At 37.9% G+C, this 26,785-nt stretch overlaps 1 protein-coding gene across 4 annotated transcripts; it reads left to right on the forward strand.

Moving 5' to 3' along the window:
- Positions 1 to 368: 368 nt before the first annotated feature.
- LOC145224791 (short transient receptor potential channel 4-like) lies at positions 369 to 26,632 on the forward strand. 4 transcript variants are annotated; one of them, XM_080091369.1, is made up of 18 exons: positions 369 to 484; positions 10,355 to 10,517; positions 11,157 to 11,336; positions 11,855 to 12,374; positions 12,830 to 12,956; positions 14,771 to 14,846; positions 16,241 to 16,434; positions 16,902 to 17,008; positions 18,190 to 18,285; positions 19,683 to 19,900; positions 20,220 to 20,409; positions 21,280 to 21,447; positions 21,821 to 21,947; positions 22,348 to 22,469; positions 23,033 to 23,245; positions 23,600 to 23,857; positions 24,324 to 24,454; positions 24,870 to 26,632. In XM_080091369.1, the coding sequence occupies exons 2-18, from the start codon at positions 10,381 to 10,383 to the stop codon at positions 25,000 to 25,002; spliced, it is 2,997 nt and encodes a 998-aa protein (XP_079947495.1). In that variant the 5' UTR covers positions 369 to 484; positions 10,355 to 10,380; the 3' UTR covers positions 25,003 to 26,632. The 4 variants fall into 4 exon arrangements, with proteins under 4 accessions (XP_079947495.1, XP_079947496.1, XP_079947494.1 ...); XM_080091370.1 differs by having other exon boundaries at positions 10,358 to 10,517; XM_080091368.1 differs by lacking the exon at positions 369 to 484 and adding an exon at positions 6,647 to 6,715.
- The last annotated feature ends 153 nt before the right edge of the window (positions 26,633 to 26,785 follow it).

A 26,785-nucleotide genomic window follows, 5' to 3' on the forward strand; every position in this document is an offset into this window, starting at 1 on the left:
GTTGCGTTGTGACGTGCATGCGTTTAATTCTTTTTTTCTTTTGTTTATCGTGCACTGTACCACGCGCATTCAGTGTTATTTACCCAGATGAAGGCGACCTGTATATGGCGTCGAAACGTTGGTAGGCTATATAATACAATTGCCAGAAGGGCTCTTTCAATTTGATAAAGCAGCAATTTCAATTCAGCGTTTAAAATAGCTTGTTCCATTCGACTTTAAAAAATGCTGACATTTTTGTTTCAAAACGGATTTCTGTTTTGTTGATCTATGTAGACTTTAAACGGGTAAATTCTGCCCAAACAAATCTTTTTGTGTCATTCCCAACAGCTGTTGTCTAACAAAACATGTCATTTTATCGTTTCAGCGTATAAGCCGTAAGTTACAATAAGACCTAACCCATGTGAGTAGTTGTTGAAATACACGGGCTGTCATCGAGCACTTAACAGACTGGAATTTGGGATTGAAGCCAAGTGCAACCCCAACGGTAAGTTGTCATTGCTTGTGACTTAAAATAGTTTTCTTTGATCAAATACGGACACTACACACGCAGTTTAAACACCACTTAGTGGTTGTGGATATAGCTTTGGCTTAGTGGTTCGACAATAGTCTAAATCCAGATCAACGTAAAGTCTGGTAAACCTAAACAAATCTCTCTAATTGATGTGTTATAAAGATAATCATTTGCTACCAACAATAGACTAGTCTCTATAAAACGTGATAGGGGCATATAATTAACTAATTACCTTTTAGTCGGCCTGTTACACAAGCATTGAGCCCATACAATAAAAAAGTTTAGGTTTTGGTGAAATTTTTTAAAGCCCTGGTCGAAACCGAAAAATCGTCGAAAAGACGCATTCAGTCAAATGTTACACAGAAAACCACATATAGCCTACTGCTGTACGCCAATGTCGCAAAGGGTGTGGATATTTCAAAAAGGCATTAGCTTTCAAATATCACTGCACACTTGCTTTTATACTTCTACGAAGAAACACTAGAAAAGATATAACTTACTTGTGCTAAACTACATTTCTGTGGCCTGAAGTCTGGGTTTGTGATACTGTGTTGAGCATTAAAACTTAAAGCAATGGAACGTACTTTCGAATTCCAATGAAAACAAAACTTTGCAAAAATGGTGGTTGGCACAAGTGCCTTGTACTCGAAAGGTTGCGGGTTCCAAGCCCGACTCGGTCTACTGCCCTTTTCCAAACAAGACACAGAAAAATGCTTTAGATCAGGGTCAACACCATTGGAACGTGCCGATTTACTGGTTATGCCAAAATTACAATAGCTTCGTGTGCAAACATTTTTGTGCGAAATAGCGGTTTGTCTAAGCCAGTGGTTCTCAAACTCATACTGATTGCGTACCACATGGCGACTTTTTTATCGTAGACCAAGAGTTCTTCTTGACTACACTAGCTACTCTATGAAACCAACATGTTAGCAATTCCTAAAAAACGTCCTAGACATTGGTTCTGCAAAAACTGGGCTGATCAGTTGGGTCAGTTGAGCAGCAATTCTTGATGTGGATTGAATTAACTGTAGCAGAAAGCTAGTAGCGTGCCACCAGAAAAGCCCTGACGTACCACAGTTTGAGAAACCACTGGTCTAAGCTGATATTTATAGTAATCAAACAGTAGAGAAATTGGTATAAGTTATTTACGACGGGTTTTAAGAACTATTACATCGAAAAAAGCAAAACAAGCATTCTACTGGTTTGGATGACATGAAAAGATACTTGAATACGAATTCAGAATTGCTTTGCTTTTATCCAATTATATCACAATTATGATTCCCAAGTTTATATATTCAACAGCTTTCACGTTAGTCAAAATATTGTTTCAATGTCTTGAGCCTTTTACCGAGCGCCTTTTTTTTCACGGGGTTCGAACCCAGGACTCTCCCGGGGACGAATCCCGATCAGGTTTTTTATGTCTGTATATGGGTCAGGCACGCCGGACCATTCGGCCAAGTTCCTGCCCTTTACCGAGCGCCTGGATAGGCAACTTTGAAAACCTTTAGTCTGCACATCCCAGTGACAAAGTTTTAAAAAAATGTGCGTCCACGTGGTGTCACTAAAGCGCAATACAAAAAATAAAGCTACGTCGGTGCTTACATCACCAATCTTTGTTTTGAGAAACGTTAGTTAGGTTACATAAGTTTCAGAAGCTAGGAAGGTCTTTCAATAGTTTTGAGGAAGGTCAGTGAATTAACTTTGCGAGGACGGTTTACGAGATAATATTGTTTAAAATAAATTAGTCAAACATAGAAGCTAAAAATACGTCGGAAAGCGACGTTTTTTCATATGAAAGCTATAGGCAAAATATTTTTATGCACGGTTACTTAGAGAGACTGTGTTTGGTGATCAAAAAACTTTATTTGCCTCGTTTTTTTTTACAATTTTTGTCATCTTGTGTTTCGTACGTTATCCATTTAGTCACATGTGTCATATATATTAGTATTTTTCAACCACTGTGTCGCGACAAATCTTTTTTCCTAAAAGACGATTTCATCTGGTTTTAGGGCTTAATGATTTTGTGATTTTAGTTGTCAACAAACAGCAGTCCATGCCATAACAATAAAGATGCAAATTGATATCTGCGAATAGTTTTGGCATTTCACCTGCAAAATGTACCGCAAACAAAAACAGTACTTATTGTGTGTTAACTTAATAGAAAAACCTCTGCTCCATATATCTTAAAGAAAAACACAACGCAGATTTTACACCCGCTTTCCGTGTAACAGATTACTTTACTGAGTCAACTCCATGCCTTCAGCAATGCTTTGTTTAGTAAAGCAGAAAATGACCCAAAAAAGGGAAAAAATGCGTTTTGCCGTCGGAGGTCTTGCAAAGACGTGACGACCACAGTTTGTTGATAAGCGTGCCACGCTTGAATGCTTCGTCTCGGGGCAAGAAGATAATCTTTCGGGCGACTGCAAAGCCAAGAAAATGCGACTGTACTTGATTCAGAGCCAGCCAGTTGGTGGGCACTGGGTAAAATTTGCAGCAGAATAACGGTTTTGTTTTAAAAAATATGTATGGCTCAGTTTAGCTAACTGATAGACTGAGATAAAGGTGCTCAGAACAGCACGAAAGTTCTTGGTACTTTGTGCCTTTTGTTTAGGATAAATGTGATGTTAATTAGAGCAGGGGTCGGCAACCTTTTTTGCACTGTGGACCGTTTTTGAAACTAGAATTTTATCGCGGACCGGTCTTCAAAAAACTACATATATTTAGCAATAAAAACGCCTAAATTAGTTTGTCATTCCCGGGATACATGGGCAAAATGTTTAATAGGATTTAACCTGAAAACCTATACGGCCCGGTAACGAACTCCTCGCGGACCGGTACCGGCGGTTGCCGACCACTGAATTAGAGGTCACAAATCAGCGATGTAAGTGTTTAGCCGGTCATTAGGATTTTGCGGTTGTTTATTAAACCAAGTTTATTGTGTTTCAAACATTGTTTTTAACCGTTTTAACTTTAGGTGTTTGTTAATGACCAGTAGGCCCTATTTCCCAAAGATAACGATACGAATAAATTGGGGTAACTGAAAAACAATGTATGAAATCTTGTCGGACTTTTTTGCTACTTTCGTAAACTATTGCACATCGATTGATTGAATTCAATAAAAGCTACTAGCTTTTCCTCCAACTGCATACAGTAGTAATTCATCAAACTGTGCGTCGCTATCAATTTCCAAACGTACCGCAAAATTTCGTTGTTTTGCAAAGTCATCTTGTCTTTTTGGCCAGGCGACAAATGTGTACGTGCATACTGTAAGATAAGCACTGCATTCTCACCTAATTTGTTTGCCAAAAACTATTAGATTGTTGATACAAAATAGCCTCAATCAATCATGTTTGTTTAATTCCGCGTCAAAAATAGAAGTAACAGTGTACATGAACGTAGGTGTGATAAAGCGTTGGAACTAAATGGTTTAGCTGGTGTAACAAATGGCTAATTAACGTAACTGACCCCTTTTTGTTTGTGTAGAATTAATACATCCGTTTAGAAATTTTTTTGTTCACGGCCTGCACAGTGTACTACAGAAATAATTTAGTTTATCTGTAGGCCTATGCCGTAAGCATTTACAGTTTGGGAACCACTTTTAGGTACGTTTGACCGAAAAAAAAAACACATTTAAAAAATCTATTACCGACCCACGTCGGTTTTGTACACGCTATGACGAATATCCTATAACGTAAATAACTTCCATAGCGTTATTATACAGACAGCTGGTTGGCATGTCACTTTTCTTGTGACTAGTGTCATGTCCTGGCCATTTCGCACAGGCTTGTGCCATTTCAAAGTTACTTGATTGTCCGGATGCAACGATTTCTTAACACGTTTTTTGGTCATACTTGGAAAATGTGAATGTATTTGCTCACTTTAAGCTATTTATGAAATGCCATTGTCCTAGTAAGGCCTCAAGACGGTTTTAATTAAGAAAAATGGCGAGTTTGGAAGCCGTATGTGCATTTTAGCTTGAACTGCATTAAAAGCGAAATTTGTTGGTTGTTTTATTTGCTTATTTTGATCGAGATTGGAGCCAAACTAATCAGCTTTAGGAAAGCGCAATGCATTTTCTTGTATGCTTAACCGACCAGTTCGAACCACGCAGTAAACAAGCAAAGCCCTGAGTTTAAAATAGATCCAAATCAATCTGCTGTGCTGGTATTGTTTTGATCACTGCCGCGAGTCAGGCGTGAACTTTAACCTGTGGAAGCTTCGGGGTCAGGGTTCAGGTGTTGAGGCTCCCTTAACGCATTTTCTCAACATGAAATGCATTGTCCCTCAGGGATTAATGCAACTATCTCCAGAGGTTTTATCTTGAACGGTTTTTGATTAGTACAGAGTACACTGAAGTGAGTTACATAACCTAGTTCAGAGAGTGTTGCCGTTTTAGTCAAAAATATCGCGAAAATCGAACAGCCAGCGGCGTTAATCGTTGTGTCATGGGCTATCACCATTTGTTTATGTTGATCCGATTGGTGCTACACATATGCTGTACAATGCAAGGCTTTGTTGTTTTATCAACGTGACGAACACGGCTCAGAACTTTCCCCTAACCAGTGCAGCTATAAAAACTCGTGATGTCAAAGCCAAAAGACCCGAAACCGACTTAGGGTGTTGATGACAAATGACAGTGGTAATTTTCCTGTGGGTTGTCATGTCAAGAGAAGTGGTACCGGGGTGCGACGTGTAGTCAGCAGTTCAACTGAAACATGTCTAAAGATTCGTTGTAAATTGGTACAACAGCTAACGGTGTGTTACATACACCCCTATGAAATCGTTGTTTAAGGTCGCCGTTTAAAATTGAAAGACTAGAATGGAAGTAGCGTAAAATGGCACTAAACGCATATGTATTTTTTTATACAACGCAAAATTGAGGTACAAAAGTAAAGAGTTTGCTTTTGGCTATAATTGCGTGTATAGTCCCTTGTTAGATGATGTTATCTAGTATTGTTGAACTGTTTTTGTGGTAAAATGGTATACAGTTGTGTGGTGACATTTTCGAAAAATAAGGTGACAGGACATGTCGAAACAATTATATTACATTTATCACTGAACAAAGTGGTTCTCAACCTGTGGGTAATTGCACCCAAAGGGATAATTGATATTTTTAGAAGTATAAATACATTTTTTGAGTTTTGTGATGTAATAGTAGATATTTCAGTTTTTTAACAAAAATAGCATCTGGTTGTTCTCAAGGTTAACGATAATAAAACCGTAAGAAAATCTCATAATTAGGAGGATTTCAATAACAAAACTAGTTCAGTTATGCATAATTACTTAGCAGGTCTGATCTACGAGTTTCAATTGCAGACCCATGTCATATGACTTCCTCTTGAGAAAAACATTGCTAAGCGTTTATGTATAGACTAGTTGCAATGCGTATCGGAAGACGTGGTCGTATAGGAGGCCTCCATATCCGCTGTTAATCGCCTTTGGCGGCTTGCTACATCCACAAATGCTGTTATTTGTTGGATCATGTTGCAGTGGTTCGATAACCCACAAGGTTACACGGCTAAAAAGCTGGTTAAATCACGCCGTCGCTTAACTGGTGGATTTTTCTAGAGTTTATCAATCTTTCTGTTGTCAATTCGTACCACAACCGTAGTTTTTGCAGCAGTTTCGCCATTCTTTGTGACTAGTACAGTATTGTTCGTTAAAAATTACGCGTAGAAACACATTAGAGTATATATATTTATATTTAGGAAGTGCAATTACGTCATAGGATAATGACATCATATTTCCGATGTGACTGGTGCCTTTGACTTCCTAATAACGCATCACTTATCGGTGGTGCAAAGCCGTATGCATTCGGCATTAACTAGTAGCAAAAACAATGTTAAAGTTAGGGAATGCATTTTAATTAGTTTTTGTTTTTTCGTTGGTGTAAACTGTAAACGGTTTCGAAAATTTTGTTCTGAAAAAACTAACAAACAAACACTATACTAAATTACTTGTTGACAGCACAAGCATAAAGCAGCCTTATAAGCACAGACACCTTAATTCAAGGCTATCTTAGGCAGGTAAAGGTCAATGGGCAGATAAGAAGTTTTTAGAAGGTCAAACAATGAAAGCATTTTGTGTACGTGTTCTGCTGAGAGTATGGTCGGAGATTTTGCGTTTTCTTACATTCTGAAATTTATATCCACAGTTATTTTGTAAATTTCTGGCAATTTAAAACGTAAACATGGAGAAAACAAGGTGAGTTAATTTATTTCAATTTTTTTTACAAAGCCGCAAATCCTAAGTAAGTTTGCAGCCACATTGTCCGCATTCTACCTTATAGATGACCATAACCCACAAAAATGTAACCCAAATCCTTAACAATGTTTTTATATATGCTCAGCAAGACGCAGTCATTTCCTCAAAGCGTTAGACTGTAGGTAGACACCAAATTTTGTTTTTCTCGAAGTTTCCACAGAAAGTTTTAGAAACAACAAAAATGCTTTCAAAGCCCTTAGCATTCAGCCGTGAAGATCCACACTCTACAGGCGCAAATCCACATAACTTTAGGCCCTGTTGGTAACATACAGACGCAATGAGTCTTAAAACCATGGCGCCGACGGCCCGAAGCACAAAACAAAACAGCTTTTACAAGTTGGGGATGTCCATTAAGTTGTTGCTACTTTTTACCCATAAACGGTCAAAGGAATTGGTTGTTGACACAAAAGTGTAAAACTTTAAAAGTATACAGGAACCTCGGTATTGATTTTTGCAAAAAGGCCAACTGTATTTTTTGACCACAGATTCCGAATCCAATCACTTTATGCTTGGGATTTCGGTTAGTACAAATTTGTTGCTAAGACAACCTCATAACAATATTATCAACAATGTCATAAAACTATTTTTGCATAAAACTAACACATTCTAAGGTCAACAGCCGAGTTTAATATGTGCATTTTGCGGAATAGAAACTTGTAATGGTAACATAAGTAAATTGGCGCGTTTAACTCATGTTTACATCGAGTTGTAACTTGCAAAGCCTGAATTTGTAAGATTTCGCCTTGTGTGTATAATGTCATATATATGTGAACAAAGAAGTAAAAACTATAAATTAAGTTGATTGGTATGATTTGGTATGAAGTCTTCAATTGCCTGGCGTACTCTGATTTATATGTGAGTATGCATTGATCGCCGGTCTGCAAAAACCCTTCAGGGCTGGTCCCAATTATGATTGTATGTTTATCTTAGTTAACTTGTGTAACTAATTCACACAAGGGTGCGGCCTTCGCAGATATTTTTCACGCAACACGCAACAACAATACAACACTTTATATAACGTACAGCAGGCAATACTTTTAACGCAATTGGTGCGGAAATGCTTTAATCTTCTACAACACATTTACATTTGTTATTTTTTCAAGCGTGTTGGCTCAGCAATCCTCTACTTTAGAAGCAGCGAACTATAACTTTGTTGATTTCAGCTTCACCCAGCTTGTACAAAATGTCTTAACATGGTATGCAAGGCAGAAACGTAATTTATTGTGCAAAGAATTCTCAGTAATACGGGAGTCAGAATTAAACTGATGCGTGAACAAACACCTACGCACCTCAAAACACAAATACTGACGCATAAACATTCCAGGTGTAATTGAGAAACTCTTCAATACCTCTTCCATTCAATTTTCTATTGTTTTGTGATATCACATTAAATCTGTTGATCGTAGGTTAAAAACTTTGGTCTTCAATCCAAAGATTTTGTCCCCACAAACTGGCGACCCATCACAAACAGCGAAAATTTTATAATCCAACAGGGCACTTTGATTAGGAGATCGGCAAAATTTATTTGCGCTGCGAGTCGGTTTAAACATTGCAGTTTTTAGTGAACTTTCAATATCATAACTAATGTTAGGTCTATGCAAATTTATTGCAATAGGGCCACCCTGACGCTGATTGGTGAGAGGTATAGAGTGTTTTACTGAAATCACGTACAAAACCACAACATGTAGAGTGAGTTATAATCGCTTGCATTGTGTTTCTTATGTTCAGCTGCAGAATGCAAAGTTTCTGTACGACCCGCTGTAAACCCCAGTGACCGGCAACGGCCCGAGGACAGTAAACGGTTCTCATGCAATAAATGATAGAAGAGATAGATAAGACAAAACAAGTAAATTACTGAGTGTAGCCCAAGCCCCGTGGCTATTGTTTCACCAAGGGGACGCGCAACAATTGATACCACCCCTTGCCCTTACCGTTTCTCCTAACCAGTAAATGCAAAATATGCAGTCCAACATGTAACAATGCATGGCTCATGCTGAAAACGACAATGATTTCAAAATGTTATCATGCTACCCTCGTTTTGCAAAAGTTCATATTCAAAGCAGTCCCATAAAAGGAAGAAAATTAGAAGACAATTGTCCAGTTATCAAATCACACGCCTATGTAACTGTTAGATATGCAACAGTGGTCGAAAAAAAAATTACCAGTTGGATTTTTGTGCGATATATTAAGAGTTATGCTGTTTACCACGGAAGACTATGAACTGATTGCAGGTGTATGTTATTTACAAATTTGTTTTTACCGACTCTAAAGATTAGCCGTCACATAACGGGCTGTAGTTTGGCGTGTTACACTCAACAATCAAACGAAAATTTAAAACTAATTATAATAATTTAGTTTTTTACTACTTGAAGTATTAATGATGAAAATAACGGCCCAAATAGATATAAAAAGCGACATGCTTTAACATGTCGCTTTTTAAGTGTATTTTGATGTCGCTTTTTACGTCTATTTGGGTCGTAGTTTTCATCATCAAACTTATGGACAGATACTTATATAGTGTTCCAAAGTAACATCAGTTTTGCGCTTAGCAAATATATGCACCGTGCATATATAAGTATATGGCAAACATGCCCCTTCATAAATGATAGCGCATTGTGAATAGGCCACTGCGAGAAAATTCCAATAGAGGTTTAAACTACAACACGAGACCTGCAGTTAGCGTGTCAAGTTACTGCAACGCCTCAGTAAACTTGCTAACAGCACGTTGTGACGACAAACGACGAAAACCGCAAAATCGTGAGAAAATGCCTCACCAGATCAATGCAGACAACCCTTGCGGTCGCATCACAGGTTATTATTTCACTAAAGGCCTCAGTGTGTACACTAAGACTAAAAACATCAAGCAGTTACACTCACTTTTGGCCTGTAATAATCATAGACTGTTCAGATGTATGATGTCACCAGCTTGCGCGAGTGGCGTAATACGCGCTGATATAATGCCATTCATTTATTTTCGGAGTCATAACCCAATCAACACATCCAGATGTTCGACTGTGTTATGACTTTAAAATGTGTTGCAAAAAGCTTAGGTCCTAAACAGTCGTTCAAAATTTTGCTAAAAACTGTATTTATCATAAAACAAACATAAACGAAAACATTAACTACGTTTACTAATAGTGCGACAAACAGACTTTCTTGTAGCTCCTATCACATAAAATTCTGTCATACAGAGTATAGCTACACTCTGGTCCACCTTTTTGCTCTCTCTAACATTTCAAGTTGCGCAGCTATTTTCGGTATGGTGGCAATAGTTAAAGTGCATTTGTGTCGTAATGTTTTTTGAGTGAAATGAATTAAACTCAACACAAGTAATGCAAAAAAATGAAAAGGAGCTCGTTTGAACACCTACCTACAATGTAACATAAAGCCCTACATCAGTTTTAGTTGTTAAAAACAAATCCCGAAATATACTAAGAACTTCGACAGTGGTTCTGTAATTCACAAAGTTGTGACGTCACACCAGGCAATTGAATGACGTCATCAAACGCAAAACAAGACAGTAAAAACTGAAATTATTAAGTTTAGAAACTAACCCTCCAATTCTTTTTTTTTTCACAGCAGAAGATTCGCATCCGACTGTTGTGATGTCGACTCGTCATCACGCTCACTTCTCCTCCGATGAGGACGTGCTGAGTGAACCAGTCTCATTTCGACATCTCCTTGCCCCAAGTCACATCATATCAGCCAGGATGCATCAACCTCATCCTTCACCTAAACCAGAGTAAGCTGATTATTAGAGATTTGAGCGTTAAAAATTAATTTGATAAGAAATATTTGTATTCGTAAGTTGTTTTCACGTAGGTTTTTCATTTTGATTGTTTTTTTAATGCTGGTTTTGCGGGATAATTATGTTGTATGAAATTCCTTTCAAGTATTTTCGGTCAAAAATGCGATTGTTTGCAAGAATTGCAAAAATGCAAACAAATCATGCTAAAAGAAACCAAATCGAGATTTAGTAAACGAGAGACCGTTTCTTGTGGCTTCGGAAAATATTTGGTTTCGAAATGTCAAATTTTTGTCCAACGGCCAAATGTTACCTTTTAAATTGTTTTTGGTCTAAACTGGAAAACCTTAGCCTTTAATAATTTGCAGAAAAATAATCCAATGCACAAAATGGGTTTAATGTGTTTTTAGCTGTGTAGAATCTGCTGTAAAATTGTCAAAAAGAGTAACTTGCTCAAAATAAGTAACTTAAAAAGATTACTTAAAAAGGGTAACAAAAACGTTAAGGCTTGTTTGTAAACGATGGTATTGCGACATATAGACAGTTATATACTTCAAATTACGGATTGGCAATAATTCCAAGCGACAATCAACTTTTAAAACTCGAAAACCTGACCATTATTTGTGTCTTCGCCAGACACGCCTCGACCTTGGACCGGAGACAAAATGGCAAAGCTCAAAAACAGGATTCCGGTCAGTACGGCACTCTTCCTCGCCACTCCAAGTCGACATACGCAAAACTACGGACCGTGGCAACATTTACAAACATGTATTTCACGCATAAAGAAGCCGCAGACGAAGAACTGAACTTCCTAAGGTAAGGAGCAGGCATGAAAAGCCAGACAACCCCAATTTCCTGAATAAACGAAGTATAAATTAGGCCAAAAAGTTGAAGTTATGGCGCAAATGATGCCGAGTGTGAAGTCCCGAATTAAGTCCATTTTATTAAAACCACATCCCAAAATAACCATATCTGGTCCCACCTTATTCAACCATACAACATCTAACCACATCCTACCATTTAATATCTGGTCTTAACCTTCTGACCATATCTGGTCCTACCTCCAACCCGAACCAGACCCAAAATATCTGGTCCTACCTACAACTCTAACAGTATGTGGGGTAAATGGACGAGCCGGTATCAGAACCCACAACCCCGTGAACTTAAGGCGGCTGTATACTAACAACTCGGCCATCTTGGAAGATCGTTTCCTAATATGCCAAGTAGCAATATAAGTTGAAAAGCAGTACAATTTTATCAAAACTTTTGTTGTGGGTTGATCTTTGTACTAAAATAGTCGTACGTCTTAAAAACTGATAAAAATATGTGATTAGGGCTGTGGAAAACGGGGATATAGAAGAGGCGCGTGAGATCCTAGAAGATTACAACACTGATGTCGACTCCAGCGACACGTCGGCCGACGAACGCGTCGACATCGATGAAAAACCGAAAAAAGTCGAAATCTGTGCCAACGGAAAGAAACCAGCAAAGCCAGCCTTAAAGAAACCAAAGGAAACAAAACTCAACGGAGACACTAAGGAACCCGAAACCGTGATCGAAATGGACGTTGTCGAATCGCGAGACAGTCCTTCGGAGACAAAACCATCGGTAGCTACACGCTGGGCCTTAGCAAAGCGCCAAAAACGAGCCTCAAAGGCCCACCTGCCTGTTATAACCACCACTCGCCCGACCACTAGGCACAGCACCTCAAAGGGGAGAAAAGGTGGTAAATCACCCGGTCCTGACACAAGAAAGTTTAACAAGAACTGCCGGGACGAATGGGGACGTTCGGCACTTTTCATTGCTATGCTGAACAGGGATAGGGATATGATGACCATGCTCCTATCTTATAAGGTAAGCTCATGTACATGGAGTCACAACAGAAGCTTCTCGGACAATACTTATGGTTCTCAAGGCGCTAATGATTTATCTAATGATTAATTATCTGCTTTTTTGCATTTTTTTACTAGTCACCATTTATTTTTGCCTGTATAACCTAATAAATGCAACCCATGTCAATTTTCTTGAAAATTTAAAGAAAAATAAGGTGCAATTCAATTGTAACATTCTTTTAAGTTAGAAATCACATGTCGCAAAATCTATAAAATTTAAAATCAATTTTTAAAAAACAAGTCTCCGCATCAATTCAAATAGAACACAATGCAGCTATATCCCACTACTAATTTGCATCGATTTGCAAATTACAAAACCAAACTAAATGCAAATAATTTCTAATTTGGTTGGGTTTTTATGAAATCAAAAACAATTTCAACAGATAAAGGACAATATTGGTGACATTTGTGTTGTAGGTGGAAATCGACGAATGCCTGTATCACGCCATTGACTTCGGCTTCTACGACATCGTTGAACTGTTTATGGAACACGATACAAACCGGCAGCAAGTTATAACTGGGGAAGATTCATTTTACCCAGCAGGTAAACTGACATTTCCACGTAAAACCTTCTCAATTAAAACAAATTTTCAGTGTATGATTTGAATAATTGAAAACGAAGCTTTAACTGACGATCACTGTTATTTAAAAAAAACGTTGATTGAAACAAAATTAGTCAGGTCTATTTTGTTTTAGCCAAGGGTTTATTGATCACAGATTTTTAATGCTCTTAGTTTGGAGTTACGTTTAATCTGGTTCAAGGCTGCATATATGTTTCCGTATGTTATTTTACGTAAGTCTTACAATCATGCAATCATAGAACCAAGTTATGCGAGAGCTATTTTTTTGTTTAAGATAAAAAAGAAAATCAGTTCAAAACCAATTCAGTGTATGCTGTTAAAAAACGGCCATTGCATAACTTAATGACAATTGGGCGAGACATTAAATTGACTTTGAATTATTTGTTGTACAAGTCATGGCCATCATAACGCAGTTGTAAACTTATCCCATTATGTCATAGGAAACATGCAGATAAGATAGGCTGACTGTACTGTTTCTATTTCAACTTAGATATATTGAATGCATAATCATTTGCATATAGAGGGGCATTAATAGTACAACCCGAAATAACAATAGCAGTCACAATTCTTTCACATTCGCGTCACAATTAATAATAGGATGTTCTAAATTTTACTTTTTATGTAGAAAAACGGATATGGCTCGACATAAAAAAGTTTTGCTTGATGTTAAATGCACGTTGTCTACCTAACTACCAAAATAAAAACTCCGCCAGGCCAGACATTTGCACGAAGTCAAAATAGACCCATTGTTTTGTAGGAAATGCTATTAAAAGTCGCATATGTAGGCCAAGGATAATACTCTTTGAAAAAGTTTCATTAATCCTTTATCCCTTCCATGACCTTTAAAGTGTTATTAACGGCACTGTACATTGTTCACGAAGCAGTAAAATAAATCTTAATATCCAGTAAACTAAAACATACGTTTAGTCAGTGATGACGTCAAGTCACGTTTAATAAAGTAAAGTGACCTCATATCCTAAATTTAATTTTGTTCCAAATGTTACGCAAAACCAGGATTTTTCGAGACTGCTGTAAACGTTAACAAGTACATGATTTAAAGTCTCTTAATTTGTAGGTTTAAACTTGAAATATTGTTCCTTTAAAGGGAAAACCACTATTGTGCAGTAAAAACGTAGATTGATTAAAACGTAGGCAAAACGATTTGAAGCAAATTATTTTGCTGTAATTTCGCCTAAAAGCGCACGAAACGTTGTTGTTTTACACCAGGGGGTGCACAACTTGTGGGCATGCACTTCAATACTAAAAAGTGTTTTTTGTCCAGCAGTAGGGTCCCAGATACATCATAATATCAATGTCAGTTTTAGTCCAAATCTGGGGTTTCAAGTTCAAAAAAGCGGGTATTCGCCGGTTGTGATTAAAGTACATTAGTATTTTAGGTATATCACTCGTATGCTAGTTGTACCAGAGTTGTATATATGTCTAAAATTGGGCACCGAAACCGAAATTACAAACCCAAATAACGGTCGAAACCCTAATCGTTTTTAAAAAGCCCGCTTAGGCCCGAAAGTTTGATTTACAGGTCTACACATGAAAGCCAACGGAAAGACAAATACAAACACAATTGACAATGGCCTTAAATAAGTCGTTTTAGTGCTGTTGGGCATTGGGTTAAGTCCAGGAAATAGCTACTTAATATAACAAAAAATAAGGACATATATTGTGATGTCAGGCCCGAATGGACCGACTTACAACGCTTGAGTTGTGCATCTGACTAAAATTCGACCCCATAGTTTTAACATCCATTTTCTACATCTAGGATTGACACCAATTCAACTCGCTGCACACAAGAATGATTACGTCATGTTGAAGATCCTACATTCACACGGATTCAAGTAAGCGCAAGATTTTTAACGCCCTTGTGAAAACATACACTACAGAACAGACGAATTTTTGCGCTATTTTTTCCCTATTTGGACAATACCAATGTAAAAGCATAGAGCAAATAAATGAAAAGCTGCAGACCGTGCACACTGTTTCGACCTATAAGGTCTCATTAATACCGCCGGTCTGTTGGAATGCCGTTGGATGGCTAGACTATGCCAATACAAGTACTGTCACCAGTTGTACTGATAAGACCTTATAGGTCGAAACAGTGTGCACTGTCTGCAGCTGGATAATATCACCTTTGTTACAACCGACAAGGTATAGATACAAAATCGTAATTATTTTTAGCAACATTTTTTCGTTATAGGTACACAAGACACGGACTTAAATAGTAGCTTTAGTACAAAACAAATTGCCAGCAAAGTTAAATAAAACGTATTCGTTTTATTGAACAGACGTTTTCGACTTTATATTTCACTGATGATGACAAAAGTTTTTTTGTCCAAACGTCTGTTCAATAAAATGAATACGTTTTATTCAACTTCGCTGGCAATGTTTTTGTGTATTTTGTGACATTTATATTGATTTGTCTTTGCATATGTAAGTAGACACTTAATTCGCCAAAATCCTCCATCTTTTACCTTCTTCAACATTTTCGACCCTAGTTGTTTCGCAAAAGTCAAGAGCGCTTCCTCGCCTAAACAATGAGCGGAATTTTTTGCCCACAACAATTTTTTTTTTTAAGAATCGTACGCTTGACCAACCATGCAGAGCAAACCAAACAATCCTGGGACAAAATACCCCGAAACAAAACTCTTTCTAAATAGACCAAAACCAAAAAAGTTTCGAACAATTTTCGTATTATAAACACATAACTTACTTTAGCAATTTGCAGATTTTTATATTGCTTTTTGCAGTAACCTAGTCTGTTGTGTAGGTCTAACGTTTGTAATCACAACATACCTGTCATTCTGTATTGAGCTGCAATACTACTGCCAGTTAGGGTTATTTCATGGCGTCTTTTGCACCCAATCTTATACAACTAAAAGCGAAAACGTACAAAAATTATAACCTTTGCGAGTTTTACAAAATTTCTGTTTGAAAATGTAAAGTAAATGCAAACCGACGAGGCTTACCACTGACATTCTTGTCCCCACAATAATAGCACAATGCCATTTTAGTTCAGCAGCATGCAGTAATGCCCTTTTAAATAAGATTAAAACACAACCCAAAAATTGGCTTAATTTAAGCTGTATACTGCAATCATTGTGTGACTGTCAAAAAATGTTTACGTAATTCTAACGTTATTTGACCCAAAACTGTGACATTGCAGTGTTTTGTAGTTCCTGACAAAATGCCTCCTAGTTTGTTAGATGCAAATAGTCATGAATTGTTATTTCAGAATATCAAGCCAAAATACGTTGAAACGGCTATTTTCGCGTCGAAGCGACCGTAACATTGATAACAACAACCAAGTTAAACCCTTTACCACTGTACTGGAAAAAAGCTGGGACGCTTCGAACAACAAGATTTTGTACTACCGAGCACGGGCAAGTCCTGCGTATATGATCATGATGTTTACGGAAGGAGACGACGGTATGTATATGAAAAAGGGTTAAAGTTACAACCCGATTGCTGTTGCATTTTCAAATAATTGTGAAACGATATGGTGGTGTGCGCGGATAGCGGGTTTGAAAACACACTTTAATCGGTTGCATATCGCTCGTAAAATGTACAAAAACACAAAAAATACGGTTTTAGGAAATACTAGCGCTTGATTGATAACGAAACTTGCAAGAAGTCACATCGTAATGCAGATTTTTTAAACGTCTGCAAATAAACTAGTACTTTGTTTAGCATTACACCAGTTGAACGACAAATTTGTTAAACGTCTGCAAATATTTAAACACAAGCTTTCAGAAAGTTTTTTTTATCTACTATAGTAGATATTTTATCTATGAACTTTCCACAGTGTTTGTTATTTGAGTAACTGTTGTGGTTACAACTGGCGTGTTTTTGCTTAAAAAACTCTTATTCAATTCATGAAAAAATAATTTGTACAGACTGTCGTGACTTTCTGGAAAACATTTTCGGGCTTTACCGCAAGTTAAAGAAGAAAGCAAACACTGAACCAACCGCACGATCTTTATACGTTCCCCTCGCTGAACAGGTAAATTACACTACCTGCCCTGTAATTTACGACCATGTTTTCAGCTTTTATAAACTCCGGCGACACGCATGATTATCCAACGCTTTTACCCAAATAATTGCTTGAAGAGACCCTAAACAGCGGCATTCTCTGTATAGGTCAATAAAACATCACACAAAAATAGGTTAAAGTGTAAAAACATGAAAAGTTGTGTTCAAATTTAACAATTTATTTTTCTGTTGGTTTTGTTATACTTAAACCCAGGGCCTACTTGGCATTTGTTCCCTGGGCAATGATTCAAAATTTTTGCTTTATAGTCGAGTATTGCCACATTGATTATTGGGTGCAAACCTAACGTAACAAAACTACTTTTCAAGCCCTTAAAAACAAAACAAAACTTGTCAAACTGTGTTTTAATCTTCAAATATATACAACTGTCACTTAATCTGCCAGAACTATTACTATTATCTAAACTTTTGCCTACAATTACTTGATACAGTTATGGTTAAAATTTTAAACCATGTTTTTGGAGTAAAGAGCAGTTTGCTTTTGTCGGTTTGCACGCAATCAAGCACAGTTACTTTGTTAATGCATTCCAACCGGTTCAAGACTAGCTTATTTTCTGTAAAACATCCCCAGTAACATTGTCAGTGTTTCCTGAACTCAAATTCAGTCCCACGCGTTTCGTGTTGGTCACCTGACCGCACTGAAAATCACGTGACACAAACTTTTTGGACGTGACAAGTTACATGTCCTCTATATCTTAAAAGCCTAAAAACATGGGTCACCAAAACCCAATGACTCGTATTTTTGTCTCGGGTACAACTGTTTAGGAACAAGGGGTGTCAAATGGGTCAAAGGTTTTCTCAATACCTGACACAACATCTAAAAAACTAGTTTGAGCCAAAACTTGATTTCGGGCTAAACAAGAATGACAAAGCAAAACTGAACGACGTATTTTTCTGCACAGCAGTTTAGAACATAATGATGAAAATAATGGCCCAAATAGACGTAAACATGCATAAGCATTTCCTTTGTCGCTTTTTACGTCTATTTGGACCGTTATTTTCATCAAGAAACCGATGAACAAATTCGTACATGGTGTTCCAAAATTTAAACTTTACTTTTCAATCTTACTCATTCGGTGCCAAAATGCTTATTTATTGCTGGTTTTGGTTAATTTTACATGTTTTTGTCTCTAGGTCGAGGATTTTGCCTGTGATCTTTTAAGCGAAGTGAGATCACCCTCTGATTTAGCAGACCTCCTACGTTTTGATCCACCCGGTCAACCACGGAAGGTAAGTCACCCTAAAATCCCTTTACAAACAGAAAAAATCCTTTAACACTCATTTTCTGCTCTTATCAACCGTATTAGCATGTCATGAGATTTAATGTCAAATTGACCAGCACTCCTAATAAAATGTTAGATGTGGTTGCTTGCATACGGTTGCGTGTGTTGTGCTCTATATAGCCCGAACTCACTAGAAATTGTGGCCTAAACAATCTTAAACACTTTGTCACAAGTGCAGCCTTCTTAACTTGTAAGTCATGTTTCGTTTAACCATTGCACAGTTACAAAACCAGCTAAGGTAAAATAACGATTTAAAGAATGGAATAGGGCTTGGCCAAAAATAATGGTGATTAACTAACTGTGCAAATTTAAGTAACAATTTTGATAAAGTTACATGGTTGGTTGCACAAAGCTTGTCACTTAACTCGTTTTATAAATATACACAACCAATCTTGCGCACACGGGTTAATACAAAAGCGTTATTAAATACGTTATAGGTTAAGATCAGAAATAATTAAAAGTCACGTTAATTAAATTTTGGCGGCTAGGATAAATTTATCAATTCTATTCTTGATTTGTCTTGCAGATAAAATTTGACATGCTTCGAACCGGCATATTAAATCTTTACCGGGTGGTACATGGTAATAATGTGGTTGGTCATGTCGTGCATAAACGCATAAAGCGCAACTCTGTGTACGCTACAATCTGTCACGTCAATCAACTGGCTACTTAAAGTATTCCCTAGCTGACAGGACAGATTGCTTTATAACACAGGCTGTGTAAAATTTAAAATCTTTCGGTTCAACGCAATAAAAACTGGGTCGTCTACTCGTCTGAAACGATTTTTTTTAGTAGGCCTATTTAAATCAGAAAATTTAATTAAAATGGGGTCTGTTGGAAAAAGCGATTGTTTAAAAATATGACATCTTTCCGTCGTTTTTGCATGTGGCGTTTTTTAATTGCTATTACAAAAATGGTCCCATGTCCCAAGGCTTCATTTGGCTGTAGCTTATGTATGGGGTACACAATATTGGAAAGACTTATTTAACTTTAAAAACGATGTAATAGCTTCCTCCTGCGCAAACTATACAAAAACCAAGTCATTCGTTCGGTTTACGACTACACTCCGCCATCTAGTGACAAAGTCATCAATTTAGTCACTAAAAACTAAATTTTAGTGTATTTCCATAGCACCGACCCAAACAAATTCACCAAAGCATAAAGTTTGTCATTGATCGGTGGACAAATATTAAAAATACGATTTTGACTTCTATCAGCTTTCCATACAGTCGAATTCAGACCCAAAAGTTTTCTACTTTATGTTATTCTGGTCGTAGAAACGCATCAGCAAAACCATGTCCTCGGAAAACTATAAAATACTTTGAGCATTACGTACTTTTACAGACGCTGCAGAAGAACTACCTGGCCCCTATGCAACGCGGATTCGAGGTGCGGATGAAACGCTTTGTTGCACATGATAACTGTCAACTGGCATTGTCCTGTATTCGACAAGGAACCCTGTTTGAAAGCGAGCACGGCTGGAGGACCCTTTTTGCTCGGGCTTTTCTTAGTATTATATTCCCCTTCCTCTGTCTTGCATTTATCGTCGCACCAGACTCAAAGTAAGTTGATTATTTGGCTATTGTACCTAACCAATTTTTTGATCACCGATACTCTGGCTTACAAACGTGGTTAGAAATAGCTGTAGGAAACATTTATGTGCTGTTTGCCGTAAATCCTACAGTTTTGTATGGGAATCCATGTAAATCCTACAGTTTTGCAACGTCACATAAGATTTTTATCTAATGAATACTTGTTCGCAAAGCTGCAAACCCAAACAAAATGGGCACACTCATAACCACTTAATATTACTCTTTGTCGCCATCTATCAGATGTTTTATAATTCAGAGGACAGAACAACAAGTGTTTTATGTTCTTCAGAGTCGGCAGTCTTTTACGTAACCCGATGGTGAACTTAGGATGTCACATGGCTTCGGAAATCATGTTCGTTATGTTGATCGATCTTCGACTAATAATTATGACGTATTCAAAGTGTGATTGTCTGGGAATGCAACCGTCAGCCATCGAGTGGTTACTCTTTGTGTGGATCATAGCTCGGTTCGTGGATGAGGTGAGTGTAACTGTAAATAAATGTAGTCGACATTCCGAAAATGGCTCTTCAATAGATTGTAACAGGCGCAATTTTTGCTAGTGCTGTACAAGCAGATAGAAACATAACGCGGTGGCGGTACTGGCAACGCGTTCAGCCTTTATGCACCGAGTGTGCGCCATTCACTGTTTTGCGCTCCATAACGTTTGGACTTTGCGCAGCTATTTCCGGCTTGCTGATTGCTTTGGTGGAATTATGTCGCTATGTTTTCTTTCACCAAGCGAAATAACCTAAACTAAATTCTTTATGTTAAAGAATGTTGGTAGAGCACCAGCCTCCAGCCATAGATAAGCTCTTGTGATGTGTTTGAGTTTTTTTCTAACCCAGCAAGTCTTTTGTCTTTTTTTGGTCCACGCCACTAAGATGTTGTCTGGTACTTCACGCCCCTCTCTGAAACAGGCAAAAAGCTGTTTTCTTTTAGTGGAAAATCTACCCAAAGTTTTGAACACACATATGCACCAATGGGACTACCAGAAGTCTCCCCAGCCTAGTTGTAAACAGATGAACTAAAGACATTGCCTGTATGTGATTATTTAAAATGTGTGTTACGTCACGGGGTATTGCGTCATAATATTCGGTTTTTCTTTACAACTCGTTTGTTGTTTGCTCAAAAACAATGCACTCCACTTGCAAAATACAGATTAAATTTGTTTATTTAACTTTGAACTCACGCCCCCTTTGGATTTTTCTGACGCCTCCCTAGGGGGCGTGCCCCCCTGGTCAATAACCACTGTTCTTCACGTGACTAGCTTGACGCACCTGTAGTAGACCTGATAAATCCTGTGATTAACATGGTAAGGTATCACTTTTCATGTATTCCATATTTTTCAGTTAAAGAAGTTTCGCGAAGTTCCTTTTGCTCAAAACTTCACGAACCAGTGGCGGTTGAACGACGTGGGCACAACGTGTTTGTTCGCTTTAGTGATTATATTGAAGATTGTCGATGTCGTGCTTCACAATCCATTGCACCAATGCCCCCCAACAACCCTTATTAGAGAGGTAAGTGTGCCACGATAGTAAACAGAGCGACTCGTTTCTGCTCCAGAGGTTATTGGTTTAAATCCGTCCTTGCCACGGTGTACACAAAGAAAAAAGCTTTCACGGCCTCGCTTTAACATAGCAACGGTGTTGTAGTTTTGGACCATAGTCACCACTTTCCAAATCGAAAAAATCCAACACAAGATATTCTAACGTAACCAGAAGACGCAATACGACCACATGCAAAGTTGTTCGAAGAAAAAAATGGCATGTTTGGTAATCAATTTAACTTTAAGTCTTAATCTGGCGTTTTTTCACTGGAATTATGTACTTTTACGATACAGTAGAAATACCTAAATCAACAATACCTAACTATGCTTTTCTGCTGATATAGTGCAACAGAGACCAATGGTTCATAAATGAAACGGTTCTGATCTCGCTTTCTGAGGCTTGTTTGGCGTTTGTCACCATTTTAATCCATATCAGAGCATTGGAGCTGCTTTACATTGACCGCACATTCGGTAAGGCTGGGTAAAACAGTTCGTTAAACACCACAGAAAAGTGTTTCGTCTGTGTTTATACCACATTGTCAGTTAAATGTATTCAACGCTAAAGTTCACTTTTCCTGTTTGACGAATTTCACTTGTTCAAGTACAATCTTCAGTTTGTGTTTACCTAAATAGACTTTAATTAGACTGAAGTTGACACTCTTTAGTTTGACAAGTATCCATTTTGACAGTCCTCGGTTTGACAAATATCTATTTTGACAATCTTCAGTTTGACAGATATCCACGCTTACAGTCCTGAGTTTGACAAATATGTTATCCATTTTGACAGTATTCAGTTTGACAGATATCCATTTTAACGAATACCCATTTTTACAGTCAAACCACAAGTTTAATTATAACTGTTTGCATTTAGGTCCACTGCAACTATCCCTTGACAAGATGATCGTGGACACAATCCGGTTTCTCTTCCTTTTCGTCATTACTTTCTTTGCTTGTGCTCTTGCCATGACTCAGCTATATTGGGCCTACGGTGAAGTAAGTCATCATTTTTCGTTTCTAATGTACAAAATTCCCAATCAGCAAGCAAAGAGATTGTAAATTAGTATATTGGGACATAAATCAAAGAGAACACCGATGAAAAGTTTTGTGTGTAGCTACTAATCAGACATCTTTGTGAATGTGGCCATGGTTTTTTGAGATTGTTACTTTAAAACAAACTGAAAACGAAAAAATCTTACAGGTTTAAAGGATATCAAAAGTACGAGAATAACTCCCAAATGGTTTGACATGCTATTAAAAATCACCTCGCGTGCCAAACTCGGTATAGTGTTCCGTTCCTCTGTGATAACACTGTAGGTTTTCCGGCCACACAAAAACACATACCTTTCACAAATCACAGTACGCCAGGCCCATTAAAGCCGTTATACTGAATCAGCCGGTCACCAAGCATTCACCCCATATGGCAAGGCGTAGACTAGAAAAATCTAGCCTGCAGTGGGATTCGAACCCACGACAGGAGGTTGTCGTACGTGGAAAGCACTAAAGGTTTTCCAGCCACACAAAAACACATTCCTTTCAAAAACTGATAACTTTTTTAGGCCAGGATCGAGCGGATACGATTGGAACGGAATCTAACCTCATTAGGGCAAAAGGTTTGTGAAGACGGTGATGGCTTTAACGACAGTAGTCCGTGTTCTCCTGTATATTCAAGTGTGGGGAATTCGTTACTGCAACAGTACTGGACGTTGTATGGATACGGATGGAGACTTGAACCGCCTGTTGCAGTGAAAATACCGGAACAAGCATCCAAGGTAAAGACCGTTCATGTTGAAGTTTCTTGTTTAGGCTTACCTGATACAATAATTTTGTTGACACTAATAAATCAAACTGGAGTTACCCACAAAACAGTACCTCAAGGTCTTTGCGACATTAAATTGTAAAAAATGCGTTTTAGTAAATCAATTTTCGACCAAATTGGGAAAATATGCAGCTTCCTTTATTTTTTTTGCTTTGGGTGTCATAAAGTTGCCTTGATCTTGACACACTTGCTGTTGGACACGAACCTAAAACATACGAACCAAAGGCTCATCTATACTACAGTTTTCATGTGACTGCATTTCATCAGTTAAGAAGATTTCCTAAACAATGCCTTTATGTGTTCACAGTTGCCCATTACAGAATGGGTCGGTCTCTGTATCTCAATGTTCTTTCACTTATGGGCGGTGGTGATCATGCTCAACATGCTCATCGCTATGATGTCCCATTCATTTGACCGGGTTCGAGACAATGCCGAGGTTGAATGGAAATATCACCGATCAGGAATGTGGATGAAGTTTATCAGAAAAGGGATTTATCCACGACCACCGCCAATGAATCTCATCCCTTCACCCAGAGATGTCAGAAACTTCCTCGATTTCATAAAGGTACCAACTTTCTCAAATTTTCTTTTTTTGTGTTTAGTTCCATTTCAATCATAGTACGCGCGGTCTATTGACAGCCTGTGTAGATCAGTTGGTAGAGCGCACGTGCGGGAACGGCTGTCTTGGGTTCGAATCTCACCATATCCTGTGCCTTGCCATACGGAATGCTTGGTATCCGTTAGAGTGCATCAACGCTTCGGGGTTTATACCAAAAATAAATTTATGTGCATTTTAAATATTGCCAACTATTTCTGCACTGAGGCGACGCTTTTGTAACTGTTATAAAAAGACCAAGTCTCTTTGAGGCAAGGGTTCCCAATTAAAATTGGAATTTTGAACTTACAAAGGAACATTCTTCCCTAAAAAAATCATTCATTGAATGAAATGCAGACTTATTGTAAATAATGTTGAATTTGTCAATACTTAAAACTTGTAAGTTTCGTTTCTACATTTCGACTTGTTTTTACAGAAAGGTATTCCAAAGTGCTGCCTGCGTGGCTCTGACCATCCAAAACGAAGCAACGCACAAAGACCGGGTAGCACCGATCACGAAACGGAGAATCACAAATACAGACAATCTATTGCAAGAATCACAAACAGGTAAAAAGACACATCCGCAAAAGGTTTTGTCTACAGAATTTAGAATTATACTGGAGGCAAAACGTACTTTGGGTACTAATTGCAAGCATTCGCTATTACAAAAAACATTTTATTAGTCTTTCGCTCCTCGAAACGGTTATCACAATTCATTCTACCCCTAGAATACAATTACTAAAAAGGTTAGTTAAACTGAGCACTTTGACACAGTCAGAAGCGTGGACATGGAAAGCTTTCTTAGGAATGAGGATTAATTGAAACCATAACCTTACGTTTCATTATATGCTTATAGATTCTTTATTCTGGCACTGTTTCGCATCTCTTCTACATTGGTGCTTCGTACCCAAGCGTTATATAGAATGTGGAAAAGGTGTTTTTGACTATCAGGACTAACTAAACATTGCCTACATTTAAACAGATACCTGCGTCGGTATTTGCTACCGGATTTTAAGCACGATGATGCTGAAACTACAATCAACAATCGGTCTACCAGCCAGCAGTCTTACAGAGGCCGACACAGCTTCAGTAACGAAGACTGCAGCAGCAACTGATACAAAGTAAAACGCTTCGTGATTGGTGGATATTACACTTACTGGTGCATTATGGGACAACTCAACAACCAAACAGAAAGGTAGACTTCGACCACACAAGCCAGGATTGGCAAGCAAAACAGAAAAGCACCCACAAAAATTCGAATAAGCCAGCAAATTCTTACAATACCACCTACATTCTGTTGTAAAGAAAACACGTATAGTTGGACAATATTTCCCCAAAATAATTGCGCATTACGTGCTGTCCACACAGTATTCATTCTTACAGTGCTCGTTTACTTTTGGGCAACACTGTGCCCGACATCTATTTCTTCTTAAATTTGTATTTATATTCTGCACAACCTTACACTTCCATGTATATATTGAGTCATTACCTACGCAAACATCTCGCAAAAATCCAGTATTCTTGCCCAAAGCTTAGCGTTTTTTCCCGCTTACGCCAAGAATGGTCATCGAAAAGCGCCAACACAACTAGACTGCTATTTTCATCAGTTTAAGTTTTTCACATCCACCCCTTAGTCGCATGTTACAATCCGAAAATTTATCATCTTTCTACACGACAAAAAATGAACCATTTCCTAGTATTTATTCAATTCTTCATCAGTTTGGCCTTTTCCCTGTCATTGCACTAGGACAGCCTCATATTTGCATGTAGAATATGTTTTGCCATTCTTACTCTTGTGAAGTTTTCCATCCCTTGGCAAGTTACATTTATCCAACTTATTAAATCGTTTCTGTAGTCTTGCCTTACTAACAAACTCTTCCTTCAAAACATTGCCACTGTCATCCAGCCCGCTGTAACCTTTTGCGCAGTATGATGTTATGAGACATGAATGTATGATAAAATTCAAGCTGTACGTTCAAAGCAAACTCTGATCCTCCAGACAAGTTCAAATACTCACAGACTCTCTTAAACAGATTTTGGCACCTAACACCTAATTCAATAAATTCAGGCAAACTTTATAAAGTTATACTACTTAACAACCGAAATTAACTCTTGGTTTCGCATACAAAACTACAATGCCTACTGCAAAACGTACGGACAAAATTGAGTTTACTTCAAGTTCAATGTGTACGCGTAGAGGGCCTTTATTGCAAGAATCAGACCATTATTTCGTGTCAATTCTATATCGGAGCTTCCCTTTGCAAACAGTCAGCCATAAGCTTGCTTTGCTGTAATCGTGTGCATTAAGTGCCTTGCCAAGGCTAGTGCTTTTTCATTTACACTTATTCTACTGTCAGCGCTTTCTGTAGTGATATACGAGTCTTCCCTTACGAACGTCGCTTCATGCCAAGTCTAGGCACATTGCATAATTGTCTTTCAAAAGTGACTATTCATTTTACGTGCACACATGTTTACAGACCTTATTGCCTTGCTTATTAGTTAACGAATGTTATAAACCACCGGATCTACGAACCTTTTTGAAATTTTGCTTTCTGTATTGTGTCATCGAATGGGTTCCATTTCGTATGTCAGACCTTTTTGCCGTGGCCTTTTTTCATCTCACTGACTCTTTTGCTCCACCAGGCGGCTACAATTGTCATGCACTTGAACGCGAGAGGATGTTTGTTATTCTTGTTTGCGTTTCCACTGTTCGCTTTTGAAAAAAAAACAAGTGTTGAAAACTAAGAGACTGTGATTGTTATTGAGAAAAAAATCTGCAGAAATGTAAGGCTGTTTTAGATGAGACCAAAAATGTTCTATTTTTCAAATAGTAAATGAATTTTTTGCTCATACTGTTTATACCAAAGTGCATTGGCAAAACATTGTTTGGCACAAAAG

Source organism: Phallusia mammillata, chromosome 4, assembly GCF_965637545.1.
Source record: "Phallusia mammillata chromosome 4, kaPhaMamm4.hap1.1, whole genome shotgun sequence".
Lineage (NCBI taxonomy): Eukaryota > Metazoa > Chordata > Ascidiacea > Phlebobranchia > Ascidiidae > Phallusia > Phallusia mammillata.

Excerpts from the sequence above, each read along its gene's own strand:
- LOC145224791 (XM_080091369.1), top strand. The coding sequence starts at position 10,381 with ATGTCGACTCGTCATCACGCTCACTTCTCCTCCGATGAGGACGTGCTG. Across the intron at positions 12,957-14,770 it reads AGATTCATTTTACCCAGCAG|GATTGACACCAATTCAACTC; the intron begins GTAAACTGACAT and ends TTCTACATCTAG. Across the intron at positions 16,435-16,901 it reads GTTTACGGAAGGAGACGACG|ACTGTCGTGACTTTCTGGAA; the intron begins GTATGTATATGA and ends TAATTTGTACAG.